Here is a 27,740-nt window from a genome sequence, read left to right as displayed (position 1 = left end):
CGTAAAGGCATTTAACAAAATGTGGGTAAACCTACCTCAACATGTACACATGCATATTGTTTCATCTGTAATAAATAAATTAGAAAGAGAATGTAAGCATCTGGCAACAACATGTACTTAACTTGTGTATTGAGAAACAATTGCAAATAGGTGGAAATAATTTTCAAGCCTTCAGTATATTTTTTTTGCTTTATATATATATATATATATATATATATATATATATATATATATACATATATATATATATATATATATATATATATATATATATATAAAACAGTGCTATTAAAACAAAAAAGCATAGTATGACTGGCCTCTATATTTATTGAGCTCCATTTCTCCTGCTTGTGAAAAATGCAAAGAAGGATGTTTACAGACTGAATAGATGAACATTTACATCCAGTTTTTACTCCAGTTACCATTATTTCTGATTTCAGGAACTGAACCTTATAGTTGAGAATGCTAGAATAGAAAGTTGGCGACAAAAAGAAATGTGGTAGTCGCTGATTTTCAATCATCCAAAAAGCTGTGCATCATCTTGTTTGATTCAAAGTTAGGGGGTCAGGTTTTTACAAGCATCTTTATACTGAAAAGAAGAGTCGGTACAGAGCTTTAATTGACGGTCACGCGGCATCAAACTAGATGCAACAAGACTCACAAACATATTCTATATTGCCAGTACTGGTAACTGACCATTAGCCAATGTGAACTAACGAGCTCAATCCCTAGATCAAAAGAAGTTATACCACTTAACACTCAACTTCATGCATTAATATGTACAGATGTGAAAACAGAATCATGAGGAAGGGAGGGGTGGGACGCAGTAAAAAACAGGCCCACAAGAAAGCAGCAGGGTAGAGAGCAACCAAAGTCAATTAGCAGGTGGATGCTAGATTATTCGTCAAATATACATTTCATTAAATGCATGTGAGCCAGTGAGTAGCGGTTACCAAGTGAAGAAGCAGTTTGGCATTGCAGTTTGGCAGCAGCATGTTTCATACTTGTGTTGAACTTTGGTTTTGGAGTGGATTGGGAGCATTGATGAACGTGCTCCATTAGTTCTGCCTACCAGCTCTGGACAGGAACTAACCTTGTCTGGATAGTTTAAAAACCAGCCATCAGCACGCGAGCATGCGAGTTGCCAAGTGAAGAAGCAGTTTGACAGTTCGCCGTGAGTCGTAGGCGTATTACATGCCCCACTGGAGGAGAATTGGATTTACAGACACTCCTTGATATTGTCTGACAACCGTGAGTAACCTGGCTCCTAAACCACTTGAATTGGAATTGGGAAGACTTTTGAGAATATCATGTTCTGGCTGTTTAAATGTTTCTCCGGCGGAAGAGCCATATGATTATATTGTCTAATAACGTGTCAACTGCTTTTTGTTAGTTACCTGCAGGGCTCTCTTTATGTGTGCATTTAGAAGCATCACTAAACCCTTGGATAACACCATTGCAGAACAGATGTTCAAAATGGCGTGAGAATTAACCCTGCCCGAGTCACCGGGAGAAGGGATGAGTGACTTAAGGATGCCATTATGAGGGCCATAGTGTTAGTATGTTTTGATGTGCAGAGTCCAACCTGGATAATGACGGATGCCAGTGAAATTGGTGTGGGTGCAGTGCTGCTTCAGAATAAACATGGTGTTGACAGGGTGGTGGCGTTGGCTTCACAGTCTTTGAGGGACGTGCAGACTTGCTACTCAGTGCTCGAGAAGGAAGTGTTGTGCGTTGTATGGGCGTTAACAAATTCTGGGTGTTTGTCTGGGGAAGGAAGTCACAGTATGAACTGACCATAAGCCATTGGAGGGCATCTCGAGGCGCATTAAGAAATGGGTAGTGTCAACTACAAAGAAACGATTTTGGTTTGGAGTACATACCTGGCAGGGAGAATGTTTTAGCAGATTTCTTGTCCAGCACTGAAAGGGAAGGGCAGACTGTAGTATTCACTAAGAATTAGGAGGAAGAAAATTAGCAAGTGTTCCAGGTCTATGGTGGGGGCGGGTTCACTAGAGAAGAGTGGATGCAGCAGCTGAAGGAGATGTGTGTCTCAAAGAGGTAATTAAGAAGGTTGGTAATTAAGAAAATTGTTGTTGGGTGGCAAGAGTGACAAGAGGATGAGGGACTTAATGGGTTATTTAGGGTCTGGGAGGAGGGTCTGGGGTCGGAGAGGAGCTCAGCCTGGAGGATGATGTGTTGTTCAAAGGAGGTAAGATTGTTCCTCCGTTGGTTCTGAGGAAGAAGATTTTGGAGTTGGCCCATGAGGGGAATTTAGGGTTGACCAAGTGTAAGGGACGCTGAGGGCAGATTAGTTGTGGCCCAAGTTTGATGAGGATGTGGAGGAAATGGTCAGTGCCTATAGGCTGTGTAGAGAGTCAGATAAATCTGTGAGAAACTACATCCAGCCTTTGATGTCTCTCGATTTAACAAATTTGCCATGGCAGTACGTTGCCCTTGATGCCCTGGGACCTCTTACAGGGTAGAGAGGTAGAAAGAAATACGTATTGGTGCTGATCGATTTGTACTCCAAATGGTTGAGTCGCAATTGGTGTGAGGCTGATTGGATGGCTGTGGTGGACTTCTTGGATGAGGTGTTCTAGAAAGAGTGGTTTCCATCTAAGATTCTCACCGACAATGGTGTCCCGATGACGTCATGGTTGATGGAATCATTTCTAAGGGTGGTAGGTGTCATGCACCACAAGACATCTCTCTATCACCAGGAGACTAGTGGTATGGTGGAGCGCTTAAATCGCACCATCAACCAGTCAATATGCATGGTGATCCAAGAGGGAAGTGATTTGGAGGACACAGTGCTCAAGAGGGTGTGTGCATAACATCTAGCACCCCATGCCACGATGGGACTAGTGCCCTTTGAAGTATTTAGGAGCAGGAAACCCCAGACAATGGTCTGTGCCCCGTGGTTGGGGAGAGCTTGGTTTGTTAAATGGGAAGAGGAGAAACTCTGAGGAAGTTAGAACGAAAGGGGAGGATATGAAGCAGAGATATGATAAAACTGGAGAAAAGACAAGAGGTTCAGTTAGGATAAAAAATCAGAAAAAGGAAAGGAGGAAATGTCACAAAATGGTGTAGTAGATATTGGGCACCACAGAGGGTGGTGAGTGTTGAGACTTGAATGTCGTGTAGGCAGAAGTGTCCTCTGTCCCCAAATGCCACACAGAGAGAACTCAAAGTCACTCGCTGTGTGACCGTTGAGGCCACAGGTGGAGATGGTCAACTCCGGAACAGCGAACCTCTGGGACCCCAATCCGCTGCAAGAAAATACTGATTAAGTACCAAGCAAATGACAGTAAATGACAGTACCAGATAATGTGAAAAGGTCTTACCAGAGGGATCAGGAGAAAGGTAATGAACCTATGAGGTAGGGGTCCGGGACTCACATGGGCAGATAGACAGTAGTCCCAAAAATGGCGTGAGCCCCACCTGATGACAAGAACGTGATTTGATACTGTGAAGCTTGAAGCAAGAAGTTCCAAGGAAGGTCAGATGCAAACAGGGAAATCCGTTTTGCAGTCCAATGAACAGTCCAAGTTCGATGCACAGGATGATCCAAAGTAACAAAGCCAGCAAGATAATCCAAGCGAAGTCCAAGTAAACAGGCCGAGGTCAAAATCCAGAAAAGTCAAGAAATCCAAAGGAACACGTAACGCCAAACAGGTTGCAAAGTACAGCTGTGAAGCAACGAGTCCACGGAAAGCCGCGTTTAAATACTCGCAGTTCTGGCATTACTTCCAGTCACATGACATGCTGCCGCATCTCGTGATTGGTTTTCCGGGTCACGTGAGTATACAGCGCTGGTCAAGCAAGAAAGGACGCAACCTGGAGAGCGTTCTGTTGCGGCTGTGGGGTGCAAGTGCACGCGAGTCATCAGGGGGCCCACGTGAGTGCCGAGATGTGAAGGGGAAATGAGATGGGACAGAGGGAGCGGGGCGAGCTATAGTGATTCTAGAGTTTTGGGCCTGGTGAGCACGGGCAAGAGTGGCAGTATTGTCAGGTGTTTGTACAAGAGTGTGTGTGACAGTGAGAGTGTTTGAGGATGCTGTGGTCACGGAGGATGGAATAGTTTGGTAAAAGAAAAGGGTGGGGAAACGTGCTATTTGAGGATGACAACTCTCAATGTTACTTTTTAGGAAGATAGTGTATGTGTAGCATAGTGAAAAAGCTCGGGAATGTGCTGGGGGTTCTATGAGTGTCAGTTGGAAAGTCTGGGAGAAAAGTGGATGGTCAGAGGGGCTTTTGAACCCCATACTTTTTATCTTGGAATACACGTTGTATTTGTTCCTACCTGAGAGGTGTCAGTGTGTAGGAAAGATTTCTTCCTAAAGAACACATACAAGTCGACTCTCATTTCCTAAACTATATATATATATATATATATATATATATATATGTTTGTTCCTTTTGTCAACATGTAAACATAAGCAACAAATGAAGTTTCAAAAGAAAACCAAAGGCCAAGGAATCGGAAAGGTGGGATTCAAACCCATTTCTCATGAATGCTCCTTATTCGTAAGTGAGAATGCAAACCACTTTACCACCATCCTAAGCACAAATCGCATAGAAGCATAGATACATTACTCCTACGTCCCGTCCCCTTTCCTTCGTATTGCATGAGCTTCCCTGCAGAGGGACTGTACTGGATGGAACCATTTTGCCCTGCAGAAATGCGCTTTTCCCCCTTAAATTTATAGTGGGTGAAACCATGCCCTGCTGACCCCGCCACCAGCACCTCTCTTCAGCCCTCTTTTCTGCACGAATGGAAACGGACCGGCCCACGTCGTAGTGCTAATTTTTTCTGCATAGCAGATCGATTGGTGGATGTCGAACCAACCTGAACCAATGCCTTCAACTCTGCTTCCTTGGAGGCGTTCTCCAATTTACTCTGAATAGAACTTAACATGATCATGTTACGTCAGATTGTATGTTTTCATAGATGGACACAATGATTGAGAGCACGTAATTAAGAACTACCAGTGCTGATTGTGCGTTACTGTTATTTTCCAAGTCAGCCTGCGTGGCTGGCGTCTGAGATCTTTTAGGCTGGTTTAGCCACAGAGTGGAAACATAAGATGTGACCGAAAGTTCACTTTCTCTTCCTTCACCTTCTGTAAATATAGATCGTGTATTTTTTCTTGAACCATCAAAGGATCTGCCCAGTCCCTCGCCATCTACCACTGTCCTAAGCATCTCTTCATCAGTCACGGACGGAGGGAATGCCTCTTGTGCGATAATCCTCACTGCAGATCCCTCTCTTAAGCTTTCTTCCTTCTGATGCCACGGCCAGTTAAAAAATGAAGCCATTTTCAGTTCTTTTACTGTCTGTGCGGGACTCGGATCCCGAGAAGGATTATGATTGTTTAATGTCCTCAAACTCCTTCTGTCACTCTTCAGGCCAGCAAAATTCCACCACTTTCTTGCTCAGGTTTCTAATTTCCTTACACCTGTCTGCAAACTGGTCAACAAGCTTTGCATAATAGTCCACAAAGTCCAAAAAAGACATGACCCCATGCCTACTCTTTTGGTCTCTCCAAGCCTACAATGGCAGCCACCAATTCCCCTTTCAGTTGAAAACTCATGAGCTCAGCTTGTGCACCAGATATGAAATCTCTCCCACTGTTATTCTGCACTTCTCCTTCAGTTTCAATCCAAACTCCCTGATAATGATAATACCTCTTTGCAATCTGTGATCTTGTCACTTTCCGTTACTAGGATCTCAAGCCAAATTGCATATTTTGCAACCTGTATATCCCATCTGCCGAGATAAAGGTGGAATAGTCTCTAGAATCAGGATGCAAGTTCACCTGATGGTAGGCCAAATCAAGTTTGAAGTAGGGAAATTCTGTCCACCATCACGCTCCTAATTAAGCCCCCTCAGATCCACACACAATCTCACCTCTTCCATAGCCTTCCTCACCATGACTATAGGGGACACCAATTTCAACTCTTCCACTGCTCAATAACCCTTAGACTCTCCAACTTTACCAATTCTTTGGTAGCCTCCTCTCTGAAACAGATGGGTATATTCCTCACCCTCTCCACCACAGGTTCTGCACCTGACTTTATCCAAATGAGATGTTGATATCCCTTGAGACATCCCAATTTGTCTTCAAACACATCTGCAAATATCTCCACCATCCTGCTCAACACCATCCTGCTCAACATTCTCCATCACTCTTGGATTAATTATAAGGTCCATCTCACTGAGCATCCTAGTAAGCATCCTCCACTCTCAGTAACATAGACATTCACCTTGGTTGACCGCCCCAGACACTCAAGTTCCCCTTTGAACTCCCCCACCATCTCAATCTTAACATCTCCATAGGCATTGGCACGTATACTTGGCTTTATCGATTTAGACCCTTTCCCTTCCAAACATGCTTTCCATGTCTTCCAATCAATTATGGTGCTGTCTGACTCAGAGTCCACCAACATTGGTACTGGTACTCCATTCATTCTGAACCTATGCATGTGGCTTTCCTCCTTTGCTGCCAACCTGGTTTATGGAACGTTTCACCCCACCTACTGCATCTACAATGCACTCACACCATCACATTCCTTATCAAATGAGACCTCCCACACCAAACTTAGAAAAATTCTACACACCTTTCAAAATGTCTGTTTTTTCAAAATTCTCTACAGTCAGCATTTAATCCTGAGCACGTTCCAGAATTCGCAAAGTGGAAGGTGCTCCTACTGATGCTAATAAAAAGTGCGATGCAAACAATTTCATATTCAGTAAACTTGAGCTGTGAGCAGTTTACTTAGAAATAATGTAAGTACAGTACATTAGGTTTTTTCCAGTAGTCGGGGCAGCACGCCAGTGACCTTAACTCTGTTACAATACGATTCTCTTCTGTAAGCATAGCCTTTCATTGTTCTTTGGACCTTTTCCGAGAGGAGTAGGCCAGGTGTTCTAATAAATAATAAAGAGATAACAAGCCATTGCGAAGGGACCACATTTCAGTCCACTGACACTTTTGTTGGAATGATTCCTAGTGCTGTAGTTTCAGTCCACCGACACTTTTGGTGGAAGGATTCCTAGTGCTGGAAGACCATGTTGTCCTTGCTATTGCTTACACAAGACATTTCAGTTCACTGATATTTTTGTTTAGAAAGATTTCTAGTGCTGGATGAACTTTGGCAGTTGTAGGCGTGGAGCCCTGAATGCCCAAATAGTATAAATATGACCGACTTCAAGCCCCACACAGCAGATCGGTTGGCAGAGCTGGCAAGAAGACAAGAGGCAGACGGCTGGAAGGCTGAAGAGAGAGAGAGAACGCTGAGGTCTTTTTCCAGAAGGGAGGATTCAAGTCACTCCTTTTTTCCTTGCTGGAGTTGAAGCCACTAATATGGAGTTTTGGCTGTTTTTAGGCATTTTGAGTCCCTAGAGGAAAGATTTTGACACATCAGCTCAACACCTAAAGAGCAGGCTGTCATGCACCAGTGGAAGTGTTGGCAATGCTGGAAATTCAATTAGTTTGCAGCATCTTCCTCTGTGGTCTAGTCTTCCACCAAGATGACCGCTGCCTCTATATAGGTGGGCAGAGCCATTCATTTATTGCGTTGTATCCATTTTCTTTCTGGAAGGACGCTTGCGGGATCTCTAGCTCTGTGGAGTTCCAGCCCTATATTAATTGAATTGTTTCATCTCCTGCCTGGGTTTACGGACCCAATTCTTTCTGTCCTCTCTATTCAGTATTTCTCTCCTCCCTGTATGCTCAGCGCCTCTGACGTGCCTACTTTGTCTTCGGTCCTTTTTGCTACGGTTTGTTCTGACCTATCTCTTTCTCCCCATCGTAGCCACCTGTACAAAATCTGTGTTTCCTCCATTTTTATACTCAGACGGTGTCACACCAGTATCCTCACTGCCCAGAGGGTGTTTGGAGCATCTGTTTCAACGTTCCTGTTTCTGGCAGTATCCTCACTGCCCTGAGGGTGTTTGAAGCACATACCTCTTCAGAGAATTCAAGTAAGCGTTATCTGGCTTTGCTTGTCCGTTGCTCCTATCTATTGGAATCTATCCATTTTGCTCCTGTAACTTACAGTCATATAGTACTGGAACTATCGCTTCTGGTAATTACATTTGGGGTTATCCAGCATCATTGAAGTGAAATTTCAGTTCAATCGTTTCAAGGGCATTGGAACATCTTTTCTTCATATACCAAGAAGAATTGGTTTTGTTTTTTTGTTGTTGCTTATGAACATGACTATTGGATATTATTAGTGCACTGAACTTTGGGACGCTATCCAGGTGTGCACCAACCCAGCACTAACGTGACCCTCGTGCCATTCGGGATTAGCTTCCTACTAACCTATCCCTTCCTAGCCGTTGTTTTCCATTGGATTATCTTGTGTTCAACGTGGAGACTTTTCAGTTTTTTCACCACAGGTCAGTGTGGGTTCTAAAGGGGTATCTTAGATTATTACATCTTGGGACCATACTTACAGTCCTCTTTTGTTCCAACAGATTGGTGGTTTCGTGTTCCTTGCCCTTTCCATTGATTACTCCCTTTACCTGTTTAATCATAATCAGGTAGAGTGTTTTATCAATTGGAAGGTCTAATACTGATCTCCTGGTCTTCCTTGTGGTCCTCCATCAGCGGGTAAACAAGATACAGCAGGCTGGGATTACATCACCACGTATCATTTTGATAAGGTCTAATTGGAACTCTTCTATCCTTTGCGACTACAAGTGTGGGGCTACCTGGTCAGGATTTAGTTTATGACAGAATCAGAAGCCATGGAAACAGAAGGAGCAGAGTCTTTGACTGTATTGACACAGTTGATATCTGATTTAAGGAATGAAATGGTTACTGCCCAGGATGCCTTGCGCCATCGCATGGATGTGCTGCAAGATGCGCTATGCACATCTCCTCAGGAGGCGGAAGCTCCCGCAGGTGTCGCATCTGGTTTTACTCTATCCACTCCATCACGGGAAGCCATGCAAGTGGTTATACCCGCTCAGTTTCCCCTGGCTCCACCAGAAAGATTCAATGGTGATCCTAAGGCCTACCGCACGTTTGTTAACCAGTGTCGGTTGCATTTTCTTTGTCGTCCCAACACTTTCCGCACAACTACAAAAGCTGCTTTTGTGTTGTCACATTTAGGAGGTACTGCAGCAGCATGGGCTAATCCTTTACTGGATCCAATAGTCCGTTGTTGTATGACTGCAACGGTCTTCTATCAGCTATGAGTAAAGTGGTTGATATGCGTTATGCTACCCAGGCAACAGATTTGGAATTGTTGAATTTGCAACAAGGAAATCAGTTGCTGTTAACTTATCTTGCCAAATGTAATCAGCTGGTTGCTGAAACACAGTGAGTCAATACAAATAAGTTCCCTAGTCGGGAACTCACGTCCCCTGCACACTATCTTTTGTCTGGAAAACCAGACCAATAATTAGTAATGTTCAAAACATGCCTTAAATTTAATTATCAATATTTTCAGAAACAGAATATTCTTGAAAGAAAATTTCTCAATCGAACAATTTTAGGTCACAAGAAACCATCTTCTTTTTATTCATGATGTCGAAGTCAGGAGGGGCCCAACGCGTTTCGAGTGTAGCACACTCTTCATCAGGGGCAATAAGTGATTTCTAGAGAGAAATTACAATTGTACTTACATTAATAATATGACATACTTTTTAAAAAAAATTTGACAATATATACTCAATACATTAGTATCATAAATCTGTCTTTACATCATATTTGTATTTGTAGTGATCACTGTATTCATCTCTAAACATTCGTCATAACCATTTAAATACTCTGGTGATAGAAATATAGATGTTATTAATTATGAAAAGATCCTATTTATCATACTATTGGAAAAAATAATAATAATTGGTGAATAAGTGCTCCTAAATGTGACGGTAAAGTGGCTAAAGGAAAGAGATATTAATATGTAGATGACTAAACTAAAAAGGAAGACACATCAAAGATTCTAACCTTGTGTTTTTAATCTTTATCAAGCGCTGTCAACAGGCCGATTTCCGGATGGGTCAGACTTCAGGATTGGGATTTCCAACTTAAAACGCTAGATACAGTAAGAAGCTATCCAGGCTTCCACTTCTCAAACTGGTATCTGTTGAAAGGGGCCAAAATATGACCAGGTTATTGATCAAAGTCAGGGATGGATAATCTCTATATAGTGCGTAAAAAAAGGGGGGGCTTACATGGAAATACAGATATTCACTCCTTAAGTGAGGGCAGCGGTTGGTACCGGCTTACAACGCAAATGGGTCCGGTTTACGGTCTCTATGAGCGCAGCCCAGGTCTAAGGAATATATAAAAAATATACAAAAAATAGGGCTGTGGTTAGACTATTGAGAATGACTCGTATATTTAGTCCACCAAAGTGTGGATCTAACACTGTCTGAGGGCAACGATCTGACCTTTAATCCGAAGTAATGTCCCTAGAAGTTACTAATTATTGGTCTGGTTTTCCAGACAAAAGATAGTGTGCAGGGGACGTGAGTTCCCGACTAGGGAACTTATTTGTATTGTCTCCATATCACGCAACTTAGGTGTCAAGGTTGCACCCTTCTCCCCTGCACCTTAAAGTACATCTTCAGTTACATCTAGTTTCTTCTCCACATCTATTATTCCTAATACATATTTGACTGAGGGTGTGCTTGTGGTGTCTATAATTCTTCTTGCTGAAACACAGTGGCCAGAAGACAAGAAAGTGGCTGTTTTATATAAAGGTTTGTCAGAAGAACTCAAAGATGCCTTATCTACAGTTCCCGTGGTCCCTTTGGGTTTTACAGAACTCCTGGATCTCATCCTTCAGATGGATACACGGAGAGCAGCAAGGAAGGGTAAAAAAAGACCCACCTTGCCGCCATTGGCTCGCACAGACCTTTCTACGGTTCCATCTACCGATCTGGAACCTATGCAGATTGGGGCTATTCGTGGTCGATTGTCCTCTGCAGAGAGAGAGAACCGCTGCAAGAACAACCTGTGTATGCATTGCGATTCAGCCTAACACTTGTTGGTTAATTGCCCCAAAAAACCTGCTAAGCATTCGGGAAACGCCAAAGCTCAGCAATAGCAGGAGTCCCTATGCCGAGTCATATTTCGGACTCTCGTCAGATCTTACTTACGTCTCCGATCTCCCTTCCGGTGGATCTATGTTATGGTGACAAGTGTATTCATGCCACAGCAATGGTGGACTCTGGGGCCACTAACAATTATATTGATATATCCTTTGCTAAAACAAATGACATTAACACAGTGGTCAAATCAGTCCCTGAAACTGTCAACACTGTCGATGGTTCTGCATTATCTTCCGGTCAGGAAATGGAAGAAACCATCCTGGTTTGGCTGTTCTTATCTAATGGGCATACCGAAAACCTTGTCTTTGATGTGCTATCCGCACCTCAGTACAAACCCATACTGGGTTTGGCATGGTTGATATTGCACAATCCATCTATAGACTAGGGTACGGATCACATACAATATCCCTCTGCATTTTGCAATGAACACTGTTTTCAAGAACAGGAGGTAACCAGGTCTGCATCCCTGTTGGCTTCTATGGATGGGGTCTCAACCATTGGGGCTCTTCTCCCCAGCTGCAATCCAGTCCCTCCGGAATATTCATCATTTTCAGACGTTTTCAATAAGGGTATGGTGGAGAAATTGCCTCCACATAGGCAATATGATTGTCCAATAGAGCTGCAGCCCGGGGCCAAAACACCAACTGGTTGAGTCTATTCATTGACAAGGCAGTAGGACATTGTCCTAAAGGAGTATATAGACAAGGCTTTGAAGATGGGGTTCATACAGCCTTCCCAGTCTCCTGCTGCATCGCCATTTTTCTTTCTTCCAAAAAAGGAGGGGGACCTCAGGCATGCATAGACTACAGGACATTAAATGCCATAACAGTAAAAAACCAGTACCCCCTATCTTTGATTAATGTACTCCTGGATCAGCTAGGCACTTCAGCTATATTCACCAAACTGGACTTACGTGGGGCCTACAACCTCGTACGCATTCAAGAAGGCGATGAGTGGAAAACCGCTTTCAAAACACAGTATGGACTCTATGAATATTTAGTAATGCCATTTGGGCTATGTAATGCCCCTGCAACTTTTCAATTCTTCATGAATGACATTTTCAGTGATATCCTAGATCAATGTGTCATCATTTACTTGGATGATATTTTGATTTACTCATCTTCATATCAAGAGCATATAGAACATGTCTCCAGAGTTCTACAAAGGTTACGGGAAAACCATTTATTCGTAAAATATACTCACAAGAAGTGGAATTTCTAGGGTATGACATTACTAATCATGGAGTATGCATGAATCGTTCCAAGGATAAAGCCATCCTGGATTGGCCCATACCCTGTAACGTCAAAACGCTTCAATCCTTTTTAGGATTTGCAAATTTCGATTGCCGCTTTATGCGAGCCGTCTCCAGATGAGTTGCTCCATTAACAGCACTAACCAGTTCCAAGGTGGCGTTTCACTGGAATGCTGATACTAACAATTCCTTCCTTGCTTTGAAGGAGGCCTTCACTAGCGCTCCTATTTTTCAACACCCTGATATCGAACCACCTTTCATCATAGAAGCCGATGCCTCTAGTGTTGTGATAGGCGCTATCCTTTCCCAGGAATGTGCCAACTCCAAAGAAGAACATCCTATTGCTTTCTTTTCTCGTACGCTGACTCTTTACGAACGGAATTACACCATTACCGAGAGAGAGTTGTTGGCTGTTAAGGATGCATTTTTGGAATGGCGTCATAATCTGTTGGGGGAAAAACATCCAGTACTAGTATATTGGGATCATCGCAATCTGCAAGCCTTCAAATCCATTAAATGCCTCACAACACGACAATCCTGATGGCATGCTTTCTTTGAGCCGTTAGATTTTCATATCACCTACCATCCATCACGTCTTCACACCAAGGCTGATGCATTGTCTCGTATAACCAGCGATGTGTTGGAGCTCCATCCAAAACAACGTCCTGTTCTCACCGATCAGGTGATATGCAGCTGTTCAGTACATCCTTCTTTAAGGCAAGAGATTCAAGACTGGGTGTGTAAAAATCCTCCTGAAGTACTTGATCTTAGTCTTGATATTCACAATGGGTTGCCTTTTATACAGGGCCTCTTGTATTTACCTACAGAAAGTACTCGTAATAAAGCACTGCGGTGGAATCATGAGTCTATGGTCGCAGCACATCCTGGCCAAGAGAAAACCCTGGAACTCTTAGAAGGTGGTGCTGGTGGCCTTTCATGTCACGAGACGTGACTGATTACATTACATCCTGTTCGATTTGTACACAATGCAAAGTCAGCCATTGTAAACCGATGGGATTATTGCAACCACTACCTGTTCCACACAAGCCTTGGTATATGATATCCATGGATTTCATTGTTGAACTGCCCCCGATACAGGGGTTCACCACCATTTGGGTGGTAGTGGACTAATTCACTAAGTTAGCCTTGTTTGTTCCCTGTAAAGGTTTACCAACAGCCTCAGCTCTCGCAGGTTTGTTTATGCGGCATGTATTCCGCTTTTTTGGTCTACCATCTATCATTATCACTGATGGTGTGTCTTAGTTTGCATCCAGGTTTTGGAAGGCACTAAGCTCAGCTTTTCTCATCAATGATAGAATGTCCAGCTCCTATCATCCTCAAACAGACGGACAAAATGAGAGGACGAACAGCACTCTGGAACAATACCTACGTTGTCTTTGTCTGCAGTTTCAAACTACCTGGTTATCGGTGTTGCCTTCAGCCGAGTTTGCATACAACAATTCTTCACACTCATCAACGGGTACATCTCCGTTTTTTGCTTTATATGGTCAACATCCCAGATCCATTCCATTAGACCCAGAGCTGTGTCAGGATATACCTGCTGTGGGTCATGGTATAAAATACATCATGTTGTTGCATTCCCGAATTAGGAAGCAGTTGTTGAGAGCTCAAGAACATTCCAAAAAATACCCTGATACACACAGGAAACCTCCTCCACTATATCAGACAGGTATGCAGGTCTGGTTGTCTACCAGGAATCTGAAGATACCCAGAAATCAGAAATTATTGCCCAGATTCATTGGTCCCTATGAGATCACCCAGGTGCTCAATCCATCAGCTGTCCATCTGAAATTGCCTGAGAGATGGAGGGGGCATCCGGTCTTTCATGTATCCCTAGTTAAACCATGTACTTCTTCTACACGCCTCCCTGTCAAGCCATTATCTGTCAAAGTCAAGGGCTCTGAGGAACACGAGGTTAAAGTCATTTTGGATATGCGTTTGCATTCGGGTAAACCCTATTACCTGATCAATTGGAAGGGATACGGTGCGATGGACAGGTCCTGGCAACCTCTGTCCAATATACATGCTCCGGTCCTGCAACGCCGCTTCCTGCCAGGAGGGGGGTGGTGGCCCCTTTGGGAGATGGCACTGTCACACCTACCTCTGCAGTTCCCCACAGAATCCGTGCAGCTCCAGCACGCTTTATTCCAGGATATACGCGTTAAGCTCACGGTACGGCTCACAGAACGACTAGACCGTTCAATATGCGATGGAAGTTTTTACATACACTTCCTGGTTGGCAGCAAAGGATTCGCCATTAGAGTCACGTGTTCCTGACACGTGACTCAGCCGCACGTACATAGTCGTACTACGGCATTTCACTGCGCTTCTGATTGAGATTGATTTTGTTTTGGTTTACAGTGAAGCCCTTTCTGCATTGCTGGTGTTTTCTTACTTCATTTGAACCTCTGCTGCGGGAATCATTTCCTACTGCTTTCATCCAGTGGGACTTCCTGTTTATGGCCGCGAAGGTCGGGACACGCCCAATTCAGCATTCCAGGTTCCTGCAGTAACATCACTGCCCCAAGGGTGTTTGGAGCGTCTGTTTCAACGTTTCTGTTCTAGCAGTATCCTCACTGCCCTGAGGGTGTTTGGAGCGTCTGTTTCAATCTTCCTGTTCTAGCAATATCCTCACTGCCCAATGGTGTTTGGAGTGTCTGTTTCAACGTCCCTGTTTCTGGCAGTATCCTCACTCCCGTGAGGGTGTTTGGAGCCCATACCTCTTCAGAGAATTTAAGTAAGCGTTATCTGGCTTTGCTTGTCCATTGCTCCTATCTATTGAAATCTATCCATTTTGCTCCTGTGACTTACAGTCATATTGTACTGGAACTATTTCTTCTGGTAATTACATTTGGGGTTATCCAGCATCATTGAAGTGACATTTCAGTTCAATCGTTTCAAGGGCATTGGAACTTCTTTTCTTCATATAACAAGAAGAATTGGTTTTGTTTTTTTGTTGTTGCTTATGAACATGACTATTGGATACCATTAGTGCACTGAACTTTGGGACGCTATCCAGGTGTGCACCAACTCGGCACTAGCGTGACCCTCGTGCCGTTAGGGATTAGCTTCCTACTAACCTACCCCTTCCTAGCCGTTGTTTTCCATTGGATTATCTTGTGTTCAACATGGAGACTTTTCAGTTTTTTCACCACAGGTCAGTGTGGTTTCTAAAGGGGTATCTTAGATTATTACATCACCACGTACCCTTTTGTTAAGGTCTAATTGGACCTCTTGTATCCTTTGCGACTACAAGTGTGGGGTTACCTGGTCAGGATTTTGTTTATGACTTTCCTACTAACTTCCTGCTTCTGCTAGCGGCTTTCACTCTTTCGCATGCACATTGCTTGTTGTGTAACGCTTTCGTTTTTCACTGCCTATACTAGTTACGTTTCTTTGCATCTTTGCGATTACTCTTTGGAGTTCACGGCGCGGCATCTGTAACGCACCACTTAGCTCCCAGGTTTAGGGAGCTCACAGTGACATCTTCCTACTGTTATTCATATCGTCCTTTCTTTTCCCCTTTTTTCTTTTCTGTATTCAGGGATAACTTATCCAATTCTACCTACTCATCTCTACCTCTTTGTCGAGGTGGCAATCTGTTAACCAGTGCTCTCAACCCGGGGTCATTCTGGGGACTTTGTTTATCGGGGAAGGAAGTCCTCCTTTCCCACTAAGAAGCAAATCGACACCTTTGGAGCATCTCTTCTTTGTGGAACAGAGACTGTTATCTACATCTTATACCAGGACATTCTATCAAGGTTTATTATGCCCTAGTGGCTTTTTCCCTGTGTTTTGGGGGCTTGCTCCTTGGAGTCCCACTGGGCCTGGGTTGCTCCTCAGGCCAAGGTGGAATCCGAGGGGGCTCATCCTTATTTGCATCAGAAAAAGGAAAAGAAATGCAAAGAACCCCGAAACCTTGCAGAAAGAAGGACTCTGAACCCCAAGTCAGCTCCATTGAAGAGACAGGTGAGGAGGAAGTACGGAAGGGATCCTTAGAGCATGAAACAGGCCCTGTTCTGGATGGGCTACACTCTGGCACCTCATATCCCAATGGACAATTTAATTATTTTTGAAGCATTTTCCCTTATTTCTCATGCTTTTCTGATGGACCTCTGATAGGTGTTTTTTTGCATTCTTTCCTGGATTATGTAAACTGATTCAGGCATCCAATTGTATGCAGCTCTCATCTCTCTACAGTTAGTGAGTATGAGAGAACATTTACCCTTTATTAATATCACTCTCAGAAAGGAATAGAGGTATTTGGGTAGGTGCATCTAGTAGATTGCTTATCATGGTTTGGTGGGGCAGATGTTTTTTTATGAAGAATGCCTAGCATGATTTGTGAGGTCATCTAGCATGACCTGGTGAGGCAGGTAGTTGGTTTCTAATGTGACTATGGTTTCTTGGAGAAGGTTTATCAGTCTGAGTCTTGATTAGAGGTAGAGGCGGTGACAATGATTTCAGCTTTTTCATTAATGACTTTTTCCATTTTTAGTGTGTTGTGCATATTAACTATAACAATGTTTCTTTATTACATATTTCTCATAATTAAAAATGTATTTTTTACATGACAGTGTAAGGCACATTCATTGAGTGTTTATTACTGATTGTTATCAAATGCATTTGAACATTAATATTGAGTGTGGGCCATATAATCTCTTTGAACTACTGTGCATTGATGTGTTATGTAGGGTATTTTAACACACACCAAGGGTTACTGGATGGTGCGAGTAGTGGATCATCAATAAAAATATAATGTGACATTGGTAAACATATCCTGTGTTGGCAATTGGGAGCAGATGCCTAATGCAGGTGTGATGTCTGCTCTCTTTACTGTTGCACAGTGACAGGTGCATGCCTTTCCCTACCCCTACTCCTACCAAAGCCACTGTTGGGGGGTTCTTGAACACTCCCCTGGTGGTAGAGGGAAGGCTCTGGAGGTAGGGGTGATAAAAATCATGTCACCACATGTATCTCTATGCCTCCTCCCTTTTCTGAACCGTTCCACCACCCATGCCTTAAGTCTGCCTGTGGCATGTGTTCTCATCTCCAAAACGCATCCTTTGCTCTTTCTTGGGCTCTATTTTCTTTGTCTACAGCATACATTTTTTAAGGCAGCACACCCTTTATTATCCATATTCTTCTCTTTATCCTTGTTTTCCAGTTCCTTCGCATATTTAATTGTGTGCTCAATTCTTTTTGCTATCTGCAGCACCTCATCTAAACTGGGATCTCCTTTTATTCATATTGCTTCTCTAATTTTAAGCTCTCTCACGCGTAACATAAATTGATCTCATATGCGTTCATTGTATGTTTCACCAAAGTTACAACGGTTGGCTAGCTCCCGCAACCATGTTACAAAGTCCACCACAAACTCGCCATCTGCCTGCTCTCTAATGCCAAAAGATAGGTCTCTCTTTTTTCATGATATACTTGAAGTTTCCTTATTATTGTCTCATACGCATTAAGTACTATACTGCCCATGCCTTCATGTCCGACTCCTCTTCTAGCAGGTTGTTCTGGCAAACATTTGACAATCATCCTCCCTTCAAACCCGAGCGACTGCATGAGAAGTGCTCTCTTTCACTCCATACTAAATGATGGTGCATGGTTGTCCAATACAGAGTCCTGTAAATCTTCCTTCCGATTCTCCAATTTAATTGTTGATTCGCCTTGTGTTATGGCGAACTTGCACTGGTAGATTTTCTGCATGCTTTTCTGTTTTTTCAGCAGTTCTCATTTTCAGTGCCACTTATTTAAGACTTCTCCGTTATATTTTTATTTGTCTCTCTATTTATTTTTGTAGACTACACATTTTAGTGCTCTTGATATAGTTCTCCTCCTGTCTCCAAAGGATATTTGTTTGGTGGCTTGGATATCTACTCCTTCTCCTTCCAAGCTGTAGAAACCCCCATTATTTTTCACAGTTTCTCTAATCTGCAGACACAAGTGTCTGACGCTCCAATGGTCTCCTCCATTAGCCACACCATGCATCTCTCAAACATGCCTGACCTCAAAATGGCCACTGTGATGTTGCATGAGCAGGCACAATGACGCTGCTGCTCCTATACTCTCTTAGTACAATGCACAGCTCCCTGCCGGGGCTGCTCTGGGAAGGCACTTATCCTGCCACTGCCACCTCTCCCCAAGGCATTCTTTCCTTACCGTGCCATGTTGGGCCTGTGACAACACAATATTGCTCCTGTGACACCAGGGCTCACCGATGCAACAGACTGCCTCACTGCTCCAGGACACACCAAAAGGGCTTGCACCTCCGCTTATCGCCAGTATTACAAGGTTGATGCCCATCCCGCTTAGGTAGGAACAAGTGCAACGTAAAGCCATCCTGGTCATCCACCTTTCTCCCAGTTTTTCCAAATGACATCCAGAGAACCCACAGCGCATTCAGGAGCTCTGCCACTATGATAGGTTTGAACACCTTGAGGGACCCATGGCTCAGTTATATATAACACTAATCTAATGGTATCATATAACATGGACTTTGAGTTTATATTTGCTTGGGGCAGCAATCAGCCTCATGGATTTGCAGCTGAGCGGTTCTTCGGGGTCACATGCACTATCTGAGTAGGTGGGGATATTCCCTCCATATATCAGCATGCTCAGACCACTGACAAACAATACTGTTTCTGCTTTTAAAAACAAAATGTGTAATATGTATCTAAATTGATAACTCGGGATGAGCCAATCCCTGGACCACCAACAGAACTGTAGTCTACAATGACTGCTGGGGTCTTTTATGTTCACAACTCTCCCCACCCAGGCCCTGCCAGGCACCATGTTGTGTCTGATGAATCAATTTGTGTGAGTGTGTTGTTCAGTGATATACGCTAGGAATGCAAGGCTTACACTGCACAGAATCATGTGTTAGTCTGCTACTAAGCACCCAGTTTTTGAGGTCTGGTCCCCTCTGGCCTCTTGTCTCCTGGTCTCTTGAGAAGGTGTGGATTTGCAACTTGTCCTTCTGTCTACCATGAATGCAAGGAGAGTTTGAGAGGCATCTTCCACATCTAGCTTGATAGCTGTGTCATGATGTGCCCCCGAGCCCTGTCCAGCGGAACGCTACTTTACAGCAACCTTATTGTGCTGCATGCAAAAAAAAGGTGCACATTAAGAATAATAGCTTGTGTAACTGCCCACTTTATCTAGGGCTCACTAATAATGTATCACTTGAGTCTAACATCCTGTTCCTGCGTTCCGGTTTGTGTTACAAAAGTTCTATTATTATTTGAGTGTGCAGTACACAGCGATAAGGTGACATTTATCTATTTTTTCATTTTGCACTCCATTTGACGGACAGTGTTATGCCCTCAGAGGTCAGCCAACAAACCCATATAAAGAAAGACTTTTTTTTGGTTTTACAGTTTATTGCATTGTAGTATAAGGCATACTGTACACAACACTAACGCAGGATTTCCCCCCTTTTTACCACAAATGTTTGCTGTAATTCTGTCTATGTTGTAAATTACAATGCCTGCTGCTGGCATGACTCATGCATCTGCCTATGGGACACATGTTAGTCCTGTTAATTTTAGAGGTGCAAGCCCACATTACATTTTCTTTGGACCAGGGACGTCATTTGGGGGTCGCCATGGGTCGAACACAACGACTGTTGGGTTTATTTGAGGCCAGCATTAAAAAAGATGTCTTCCAGAGTAAATGTAATGATTTAAGGCTAAAATTGAACACACAGAAGACAAAGGTGATGGTCTTCAAGCCACATTTTACGAAGTACTGCCACCTGCAAATCAAAGTTAACGAAACGATTGTGGAACAAGTTTATCTAGGGGTCAGATTTCAGGAGAACGGGGTTTGGTCTGCCCAGATTTTAAAAGCAAGCAATATAGTGGGGCCAGCAAGTCCTTTTTTGATAAACATGGCAGTGGGGCTACAGCCTCCACACTTCATTTATATAACAAAAACAGGCCATCTATGCTTCGATGCAGAATTATGGGGTTGTGAGAGTACTGAGGTATTAGACATTTTTTGGAACATAAATTCCTGAAACAGTTGTTATTATTCCCACATAGGACCCCATCTGCACTTGTTCATCTGGAGCTTGGCTTGCTTCCGGTGGGCGAGTTAGTCTCTCTAAAGCCAGGTTTGTACTGGATCAGATTATGGCGTACGGAGGGCCTTGAAAAACGCTGGGAGGCATTGAAACTTCTTTTGACCGAGGGGGGCTGTAAGAATTTAAGATGGGTCTCACATGTAAAGAACATTTTGTTTTGCATGGGAGAGAGTGGAATTTGGGATAACCCCTAGGGACTAGATGGCCAGGCTGTCTACAAGGTAAATACAATGAATACAGATAGATCTACAGAACGCCTGGTAGAGAGGGACTTTAGATTAAAATTGGGCCCAGCATATCTACATCATAAAAAGGACCTGGATATGAAAATGACCTAGATATTATTGTGCCACCATTTGAAAGGTCACTGTTTGTCAGATTTAGGTTGGGGATTCTCCCCCTAGCATCCTTCACAGGAAAATGGCCTGCCACTGGCAAAGGTGAATGCCCTTTATGTGAGGCTGAAAGTGAAACAGTGATCCACTTTTTCCTGATATGTATTAAGACTCTTACATTGAGATGCATCTATTTGAGACAAATTATAAGGATGGCTGGGATCTGCAGGTCAAATGAACTAAATGTGTATATTTCACTGTAAGATATGTTCACTCACTTTGCATACATTATTGGGTGGCAGCTTTTGATATTTGCTACGGGCCAGAGATTCCCACACTGAGTGACGCAAGGGAGCTGCACCCATCCCCATGTCGAACAACATATTTTACAGCACATTTTGCAGCAGGAATAGAAACACGCCATATGATTTAAACTCTCTGAGCTATCCAATTGTGGCACAATATTCTGTAGAATCAATTGTGCAGTTAAAAATAAATATTCATGAGAATATCTACCCACCATCCTCACAAGTCCTGTAAAGAAATATAGCACTACTAGTATCAGGTTTATTAGTGCACCATGATATATCCCTGCTGCTTCTAAGCACCGTAATAATAAGTGTTATGTTAGTAAGAAATGCAACTTCCATTGCCAATACATTATCACATGCCTGGTATGCTCATTTAAGGATAAATAGCTGGTGAGATAGCTTTACTTAGCATATGATTGCCAGAGCTGACATGTGCAGCAATAAGTGGTATAAGGCCCAACTCGTGATGAGGCTGTTGTCAGGATATCACATAAATCTTGTGGGCCCCCGGGGAAGGGTGATCAGCCAATCAGGTGGCTAGAAACACGATGAGAACACACAGTGTACCGCCCATGTTTTCCAGCCACCCCTTCCCCGAGTGCCACATCTTGATTGTGGGGAAGCAACAGGGAGGCTCACACTGTTGCCTTCCCATGCCCCCACCCAGCATGGACAAAATGCTTTGAAACATTATCTTGTGCACTATTGATGACTTGGCATCTATTAGATTTGTTTTGTGTGTATCCTATAAAACCAATGATAAACTATGTCTACCCAATTTTCCACAGAAATTGTGCTGTAAAATGTACCATTTAAACCCGTTTTAAAGAGATTCTCAAGTGGAGCACACTCTTAAGCATCCCTTGGCTGTTTTGTGCTTCTTCACTATGCTTGATCGATTACACACATTCAGGGGAAAGGTTTACACTCTTCCTATTAAAAAATTCACCAGACACCACTGGTTATGTGTGTTTGCATGGTCAAACTCATTTGCCAGGATAAATGGATTTGGAGGATATCAGGGATGCCCTGCAGATGAAAATGTCATCATAACACTGTGAATGTCCAAAGTCAGAGGCCATAACTCACTTTAAAGTAAGAAGGAAAATGGCAAATATATTCCCAAACTTACCAGAGTGAATTCTCATTGACAGCGGAAAGGTGCACATCTTGTATTGATCTTGGACCGGACATTGGAAATCAGTGGTGACAGCATGATAGACGCACACAATTATGATAACAAATCTTCTGATTGTTCGTTGTCGGCACTGATAGTGTGAGCTTGGTTTAAGATTGATGTTGATGATAGCGAGACAGGGGGAGGCATGCCACCAGATGCCAGAGGATTTATTTTCTGAAGCATAGTGAGATGATGAATCAGGTGTGATGGATCCTTCAAACAAAGGAGAAAGCTTAACCAATAACCTACATGAAATTATCTTAACTAGCTGTTCCCGGCATCAGATACTCTGTTCAAGCATATCTTAAAGGTTGATATCGGTTGGTAGTTCATAGGGTCAACTCTGTCCCCCTTTTTAAATATCAGAATTACCACTGATCACTTCCAGGAAGGTCCCATAGGTCCCTGTGACTTATTAATGGTCATTGAAAAGGCTAAACCTATAGGTAACTGTCTTCTTTTGAATTTGAAAGGCATATTTGTATGAAGTGGAATGAGAGGTCTGCGCCATATAAGAACAGTATCTAAATTCCATCGATAACACAGGCCTTATGATGCGTCTTTGTCGATGTGTAGTTGTCAATCTTGTTCCATTGCAGAGTCCCTGTGATGGCATAAGATTGCATAGTAGCATCCTTGCAGCACCAACTTTCAGTTTTAGCTTGTGAGAAGGCATTCACCCTACAGCATTTTTCTCTTTAGAGACTGTAACCTTGAGGCCGTAATTAACTGTTCATTTACACTGGAAACGCTGTGCCCTGTGTGAAAAGAAATAGGGGTGGAAAGCAGTAACTTGAAATTATTCCTAATGTTTGCAATAGTGAAAGGTGAAGGTAATCGTGTAGAACCGTGCTCATTCTGTTTGTTAAAATGATACCTGTTGTTGATTTGGTAGGGCCACGTTGCCATTTGGACAGCAGAGGACAACCTAACACTGATAAATTGCATCCGCTGAGTATGGAAAAATACCTAAGCATTTTATATATATAGATAAATACTTGAGAACGACCATAAAGAGATACACAAATATTGAGAGTAGAGGTCTGGAAAATGATTTGAAAGTACAGCGGACTGTACATATTAACAGCTGCAATGATTCAGGCTTTGGCCAAATACTTACATAGCGACAAGATCATATAGGAAAAGGGAGTGGAGGAACATTTTGGAAATATAAAATAAACTATTTTCAGATAAAGACTCTAAAGATGGTTTGGAACAGTCTAAGAATAATCTGGCAAAATAGCAACCAGAAATAATTCAAAGAAAAGCTTGCAAGTTCCAAAGAGATAGATTCTGCAGATGTAGACATCAGTATGGAAGTATGATTACCTCTGAAGGGAAAAGCTTAAACATTAAACCACTGCAAAAGCAGGATTGTGATCTAATAAATACTTGCATAGATCTCTTCAAGCTCAACCACACATTGAAGTGAAATGCACCTCTCCAATGAAAATACCAACCTTAATCAAAATCCTCCAATAGGTATATTACAACCTATCTGTGATTTTTCATTCAAGGATTTGGAAAAACTAGACTTAAAATGGTGATTAATGCATGGAGATGACATCACAGAACGTATACATCCTTCTAGAATAGATGCAGCACCGAGGCGGTGTATCGATCCACGCATTAGTGCAGAACAATAGCTACAATCACTATCAAATAGAAGGGAGGATATTACATTTAATAGATTATTTTGGGAAAAAGGTTTTTCGAAGATGTGAATGTTTTGGAATCAACAGTAAGACCTCAAAATAATTTTACAAATAACAAAGTGCCAATAAAGTCAAAGCCCAAAACCTCATGAGAATAACGACCAGAATAATATAATGGCCTGCTCATGCTTAAACCCTAGTATAAAGGCAGGAATGCTGTTAGGATTGAGGAATATATGAATAGAGATTAACAACAGCTATTAAATGCAAACTGTAATTAATGTCTAAACAAGAGTGACCAAAAATAGCATATGTTAAGATTACTGAACAAATTGTTGGATGGCATGAATAGGAATGTTCGATACAGAAGAAAACCATGTGATGGTTGATTGCCCTATTGCTCCATGCTTCTATTCTACGTCTTTATTTGCAAGACAGTGGAATGCTGATTGTGTCCTTAATAGGGGGGTATGTAGTATGTGAACAACTTTCCATACATATATGTTAACACGTTTCTGATACCCTGGGTGACAACATTACCTGTGTATGTACAGGATACTTGGGAAGTTTTATGACTTTTTATATTAAATTTTAAATCCTTATACACTGCTATGAAACAACAAGATGGTATTGTGCGTATACATGCCTTCAGATATGCACTCTAAGAGTTATATGCATCATAATTAGATTTTCTTAGAGAAGATTGATATCTGCCTAACCAATATTTCTTTTCTGGGTTGATGGGCGTGTTTGATGGGATACAAGATCTCAGAATATACTGTTTGCTCAAGAGCTCTATGCTGCCCTGTGCTGAACTGAATACCTTCACCTCCTGCGTCTGATTGATTTCGATTCTTCTTTGTGGTTCAAACAAAAGTGCTCTAAAGGTACTGTTTGCCCAAGATCACAAGGATGCACAGTTTTCAAAGGATTCATCTTTTTGGGATTCCTTACAGCAAGAAATCACAGTAAGGATATATGTTCGATGATTTTCATATTAATATATGTGGCTGTGTGTGCCCCTTTGAATTCACATCCATGCACACTAGTTACTTTCTTTACTGTAACATTGATGTATGTAATACCTACTTTTGAAGTAAAAATCATATATCTTATGGTTTGTTGATTTTGGCCCTATTCCAAATTTAGTTATAAATAGAACATTAATAAATCCCAACCAGTTTTATTATCTGTCTCTTGTTGTTTGCTCTCGAAGGTGCAGGTGATAAAAGACTAGAAGTGGTCCCCAGTGCATTGTAGAACTCCAGTGGTTAAGTGGGCGGGGGGAAAGTCGTGCGCAAAAGGTTCATGTTTGGCCTGTGGGCCTTTTTTGTGCGCCATGGCTGAGCCCCAAACAAGTTATCATAAATTGGAATTTAAAAAAATGCAGCTATGTTTCCAGTTCTATGCCTCTTGGGCCACAAAGGCTTGCATAGCACACGTATTGTGGAAGAGCAGCTTCATTAACTGAAATGTGTAGTTCCTTCCTCAGTTCCACCCCTCTTCGATCAATCAAAGATCTTTTATACAATGTTTATTTTGAGGGATGTGATCGCTGGAAACAGTATTTCACTGTTGTCTGTTTAGTCTGTGTATACAAATATTTGGCAGGGGCTCAGCTGCAGCTAGTATCTTCAAACCTGACCACTTAAGCACTAAGCGGTATTTGCTGGTATTTCTTCAATACATGCATTATGGGATTTGCAGGCCAGGATCCCATCAATTGAATTCAAAAGTACAGTACTGTAAGCAAACCAGCCTGAAACCACTATTAATCTTAATACTAAATCTGAAAATGTCCATAGATTAACATCACTGCAAAACAAGAAACACATTAATTTCATCATATAGATGTACAAATTATGGAAATGTCCATTCCACTGGTTCCTGTACAGTAACAACCCTGGCTATCTCCTGATTTCGGTATTTACTCCTGCCACCTGCTCTCAAGCTGCCTTGGGTCATGTTAATCTCAACAGGAACCTACAAAAGCATGATGCCAACGCACGGGAGTCTTGCACTGCTTAAATGCACCTGCAGTCCACCCTCACTTACACCAGATGCCTTTTCTTAATTGTTAATTCAAGGAGGTGTTAATTGTGGGTCGTTGGTACACAAGCTATTAAGGTCTATTTGCACTTCATGTGGAGGAATGGATTTGACAAGAAAACAAGGCTTTGGTAACTGAAGTGATCTGCATCCTGTAAGGAACTCATGGTGACAACAGTAAAGACAGACACAAGTGATCACAGTTCAAGTTCACAGTCTGCCATGGAAAATTCCAACAACTGGCAAAACATCTCCAGAAATCTTCAGGAAATGTTAGGGAAGGCAGTATTACACAGCCAAAAGGAATGTATGTTGTTTAACTCGTGGTACAAAAAGAAGTTGTGCCACACATGAGAAAGAGCAAATAATGAAAAAGGGAGGCAATAGAAAGGCAATACACTGTATTGTAGATGGTGACACTGTGACGCAGAGACGGACACTACAGTGCTCAAGATAGGGGCGCCCAATATAGTTAGGCAGGAGAACAGGCGAGGTGGTGAGCTTGGTAGGGGTATAGTAGTTGCTTATTATATTGAGAGAGGAACAAGCTCAGGGTGCGCTTGAAGGAAAACAATGGTTTAAGCTTTCCAAAGCTTTAGGAATCAGTGTTTGGGACGAATAATAAACAGCCTTCCAAAGAACTTCATGCATCATAGTAGCCATGGCTCCAGTGATCCTGTCGAACATGACTGGCACACAGATGTTGCCAGTTAATATGACATTGAGGTTGTTGAAATGAACTTGGTTGGGTGGGCCTCGAAGAGACAGGTGGTGAGGACATGGACTGTTGAGGGTTTATTTTTATTGATTACACAGTCTCCACAAAAGCTTACTTGTTTCCCCATATGAGGACATTTTCTAGACTTAAATGGAGATGCTATTTTATCCATGGCTTTACCATCCCAAGGCCCACATCTCTGAAGGATGCAACAACCAATCGTTTCACCCTCATTCGGGATCATCAGCACGTGTGTAATGACATCCTCGAAATTGGAAAATTAGAGCATGTTTACAATTCACCATCAATACTATGGTGTGTTTGAGAAAGCAATATGAGAGTAGAATAGGCCATTCCAGTTAAATTCAACACATGCTAAGCACCACCTAATAAACCTCACTGAAGGTTCACCTCCAAATCAGAGTCACAGAGCAAAACACTATGCGTAGGCAAATTAGCTGAAACGCTTACTTGTTGCCCTATATGAAGAAATTGTGTAGAAGAGAATGTTATATGGAGATTGTAGGAGTGATGCTAGAAAGGTGCAAGCCCAATAACCTCTCTTTGGAAGACAGAGCAGGTGAAATGATGCAGCGACAGCCAGTGTGGTTCTGTGGAAGGGCAGGGCCTCCCATTTCTTTTTATGGTAGATGAAAAGATGTTCATTTTGATTCAAATTCAAAATGTATATCTTTCACCTGGTTAAAAGACACAGCCCTGGAGCAGGCAGGAAGTGTGCCATTATATGAAAATGTGCATGTTTGGGTATGCAGTAATTTGGTCCAAAAGAAAATAACTAATGAAATTTGACCTAATAAAAAAACGGCAAAAAAAAATCTAATTTTAGAAAAATAGATATAGTGGGTTGTGCATGGGAATAGTGGTTTCGGGGGTGGGGGAAAGTATTAAAAAAAAAGAAAAGGAGGTTTAGGGGCAAAATTCGATATTGTGGTATTGGGTGTTTTTTATTAGGTAAAACTTGATTAGTTGTTTTGTAATTATATGAAATCACATGTTTGGGGGTGGCTTTGGAATCAGGTTGATTATGGC

General features: G+C 42.4%; 1 protein-coding gene across 1 annotated transcript in view; it reads right to left on the bottom strand.

Annotated features, from left to right (window-relative positions):
- The window catches only part of WDR64 (WD repeat domain 64), a 1,979,698-nt gene that overhangs the window by 1,677,397 nt on the left and 274,561 nt on the right, over positions 1-27,740 (bottom strand). The window contains exon 5 of the mRNA XM_069607651.1: positions 36-65. Within this exon, the coding sequence (XP_069463752.1) occupies positions 36-65 (30 nt within the window). The remainder of the gene's footprint in view (positions 1-35; positions 66-27,740) is intronic.

This window comes from Ambystoma mexicanum, chromosome 4q (genome assembly GCF_040938575.1).
Source record: "Ambystoma mexicanum isolate Mex_15411 chromosome 4q, UKY_AmexF1_1, whole genome shotgun sequence".
Lineage (NCBI taxonomy): Eukaryota > Metazoa > Chordata > Amphibia > Caudata > Ambystomatidae > Ambystoma > Ambystoma mexicanum.
Note: the sequence above shows the minus strand (reverse complement) of the source record. Positions and strands in the feature narration are given on the sequence as shown.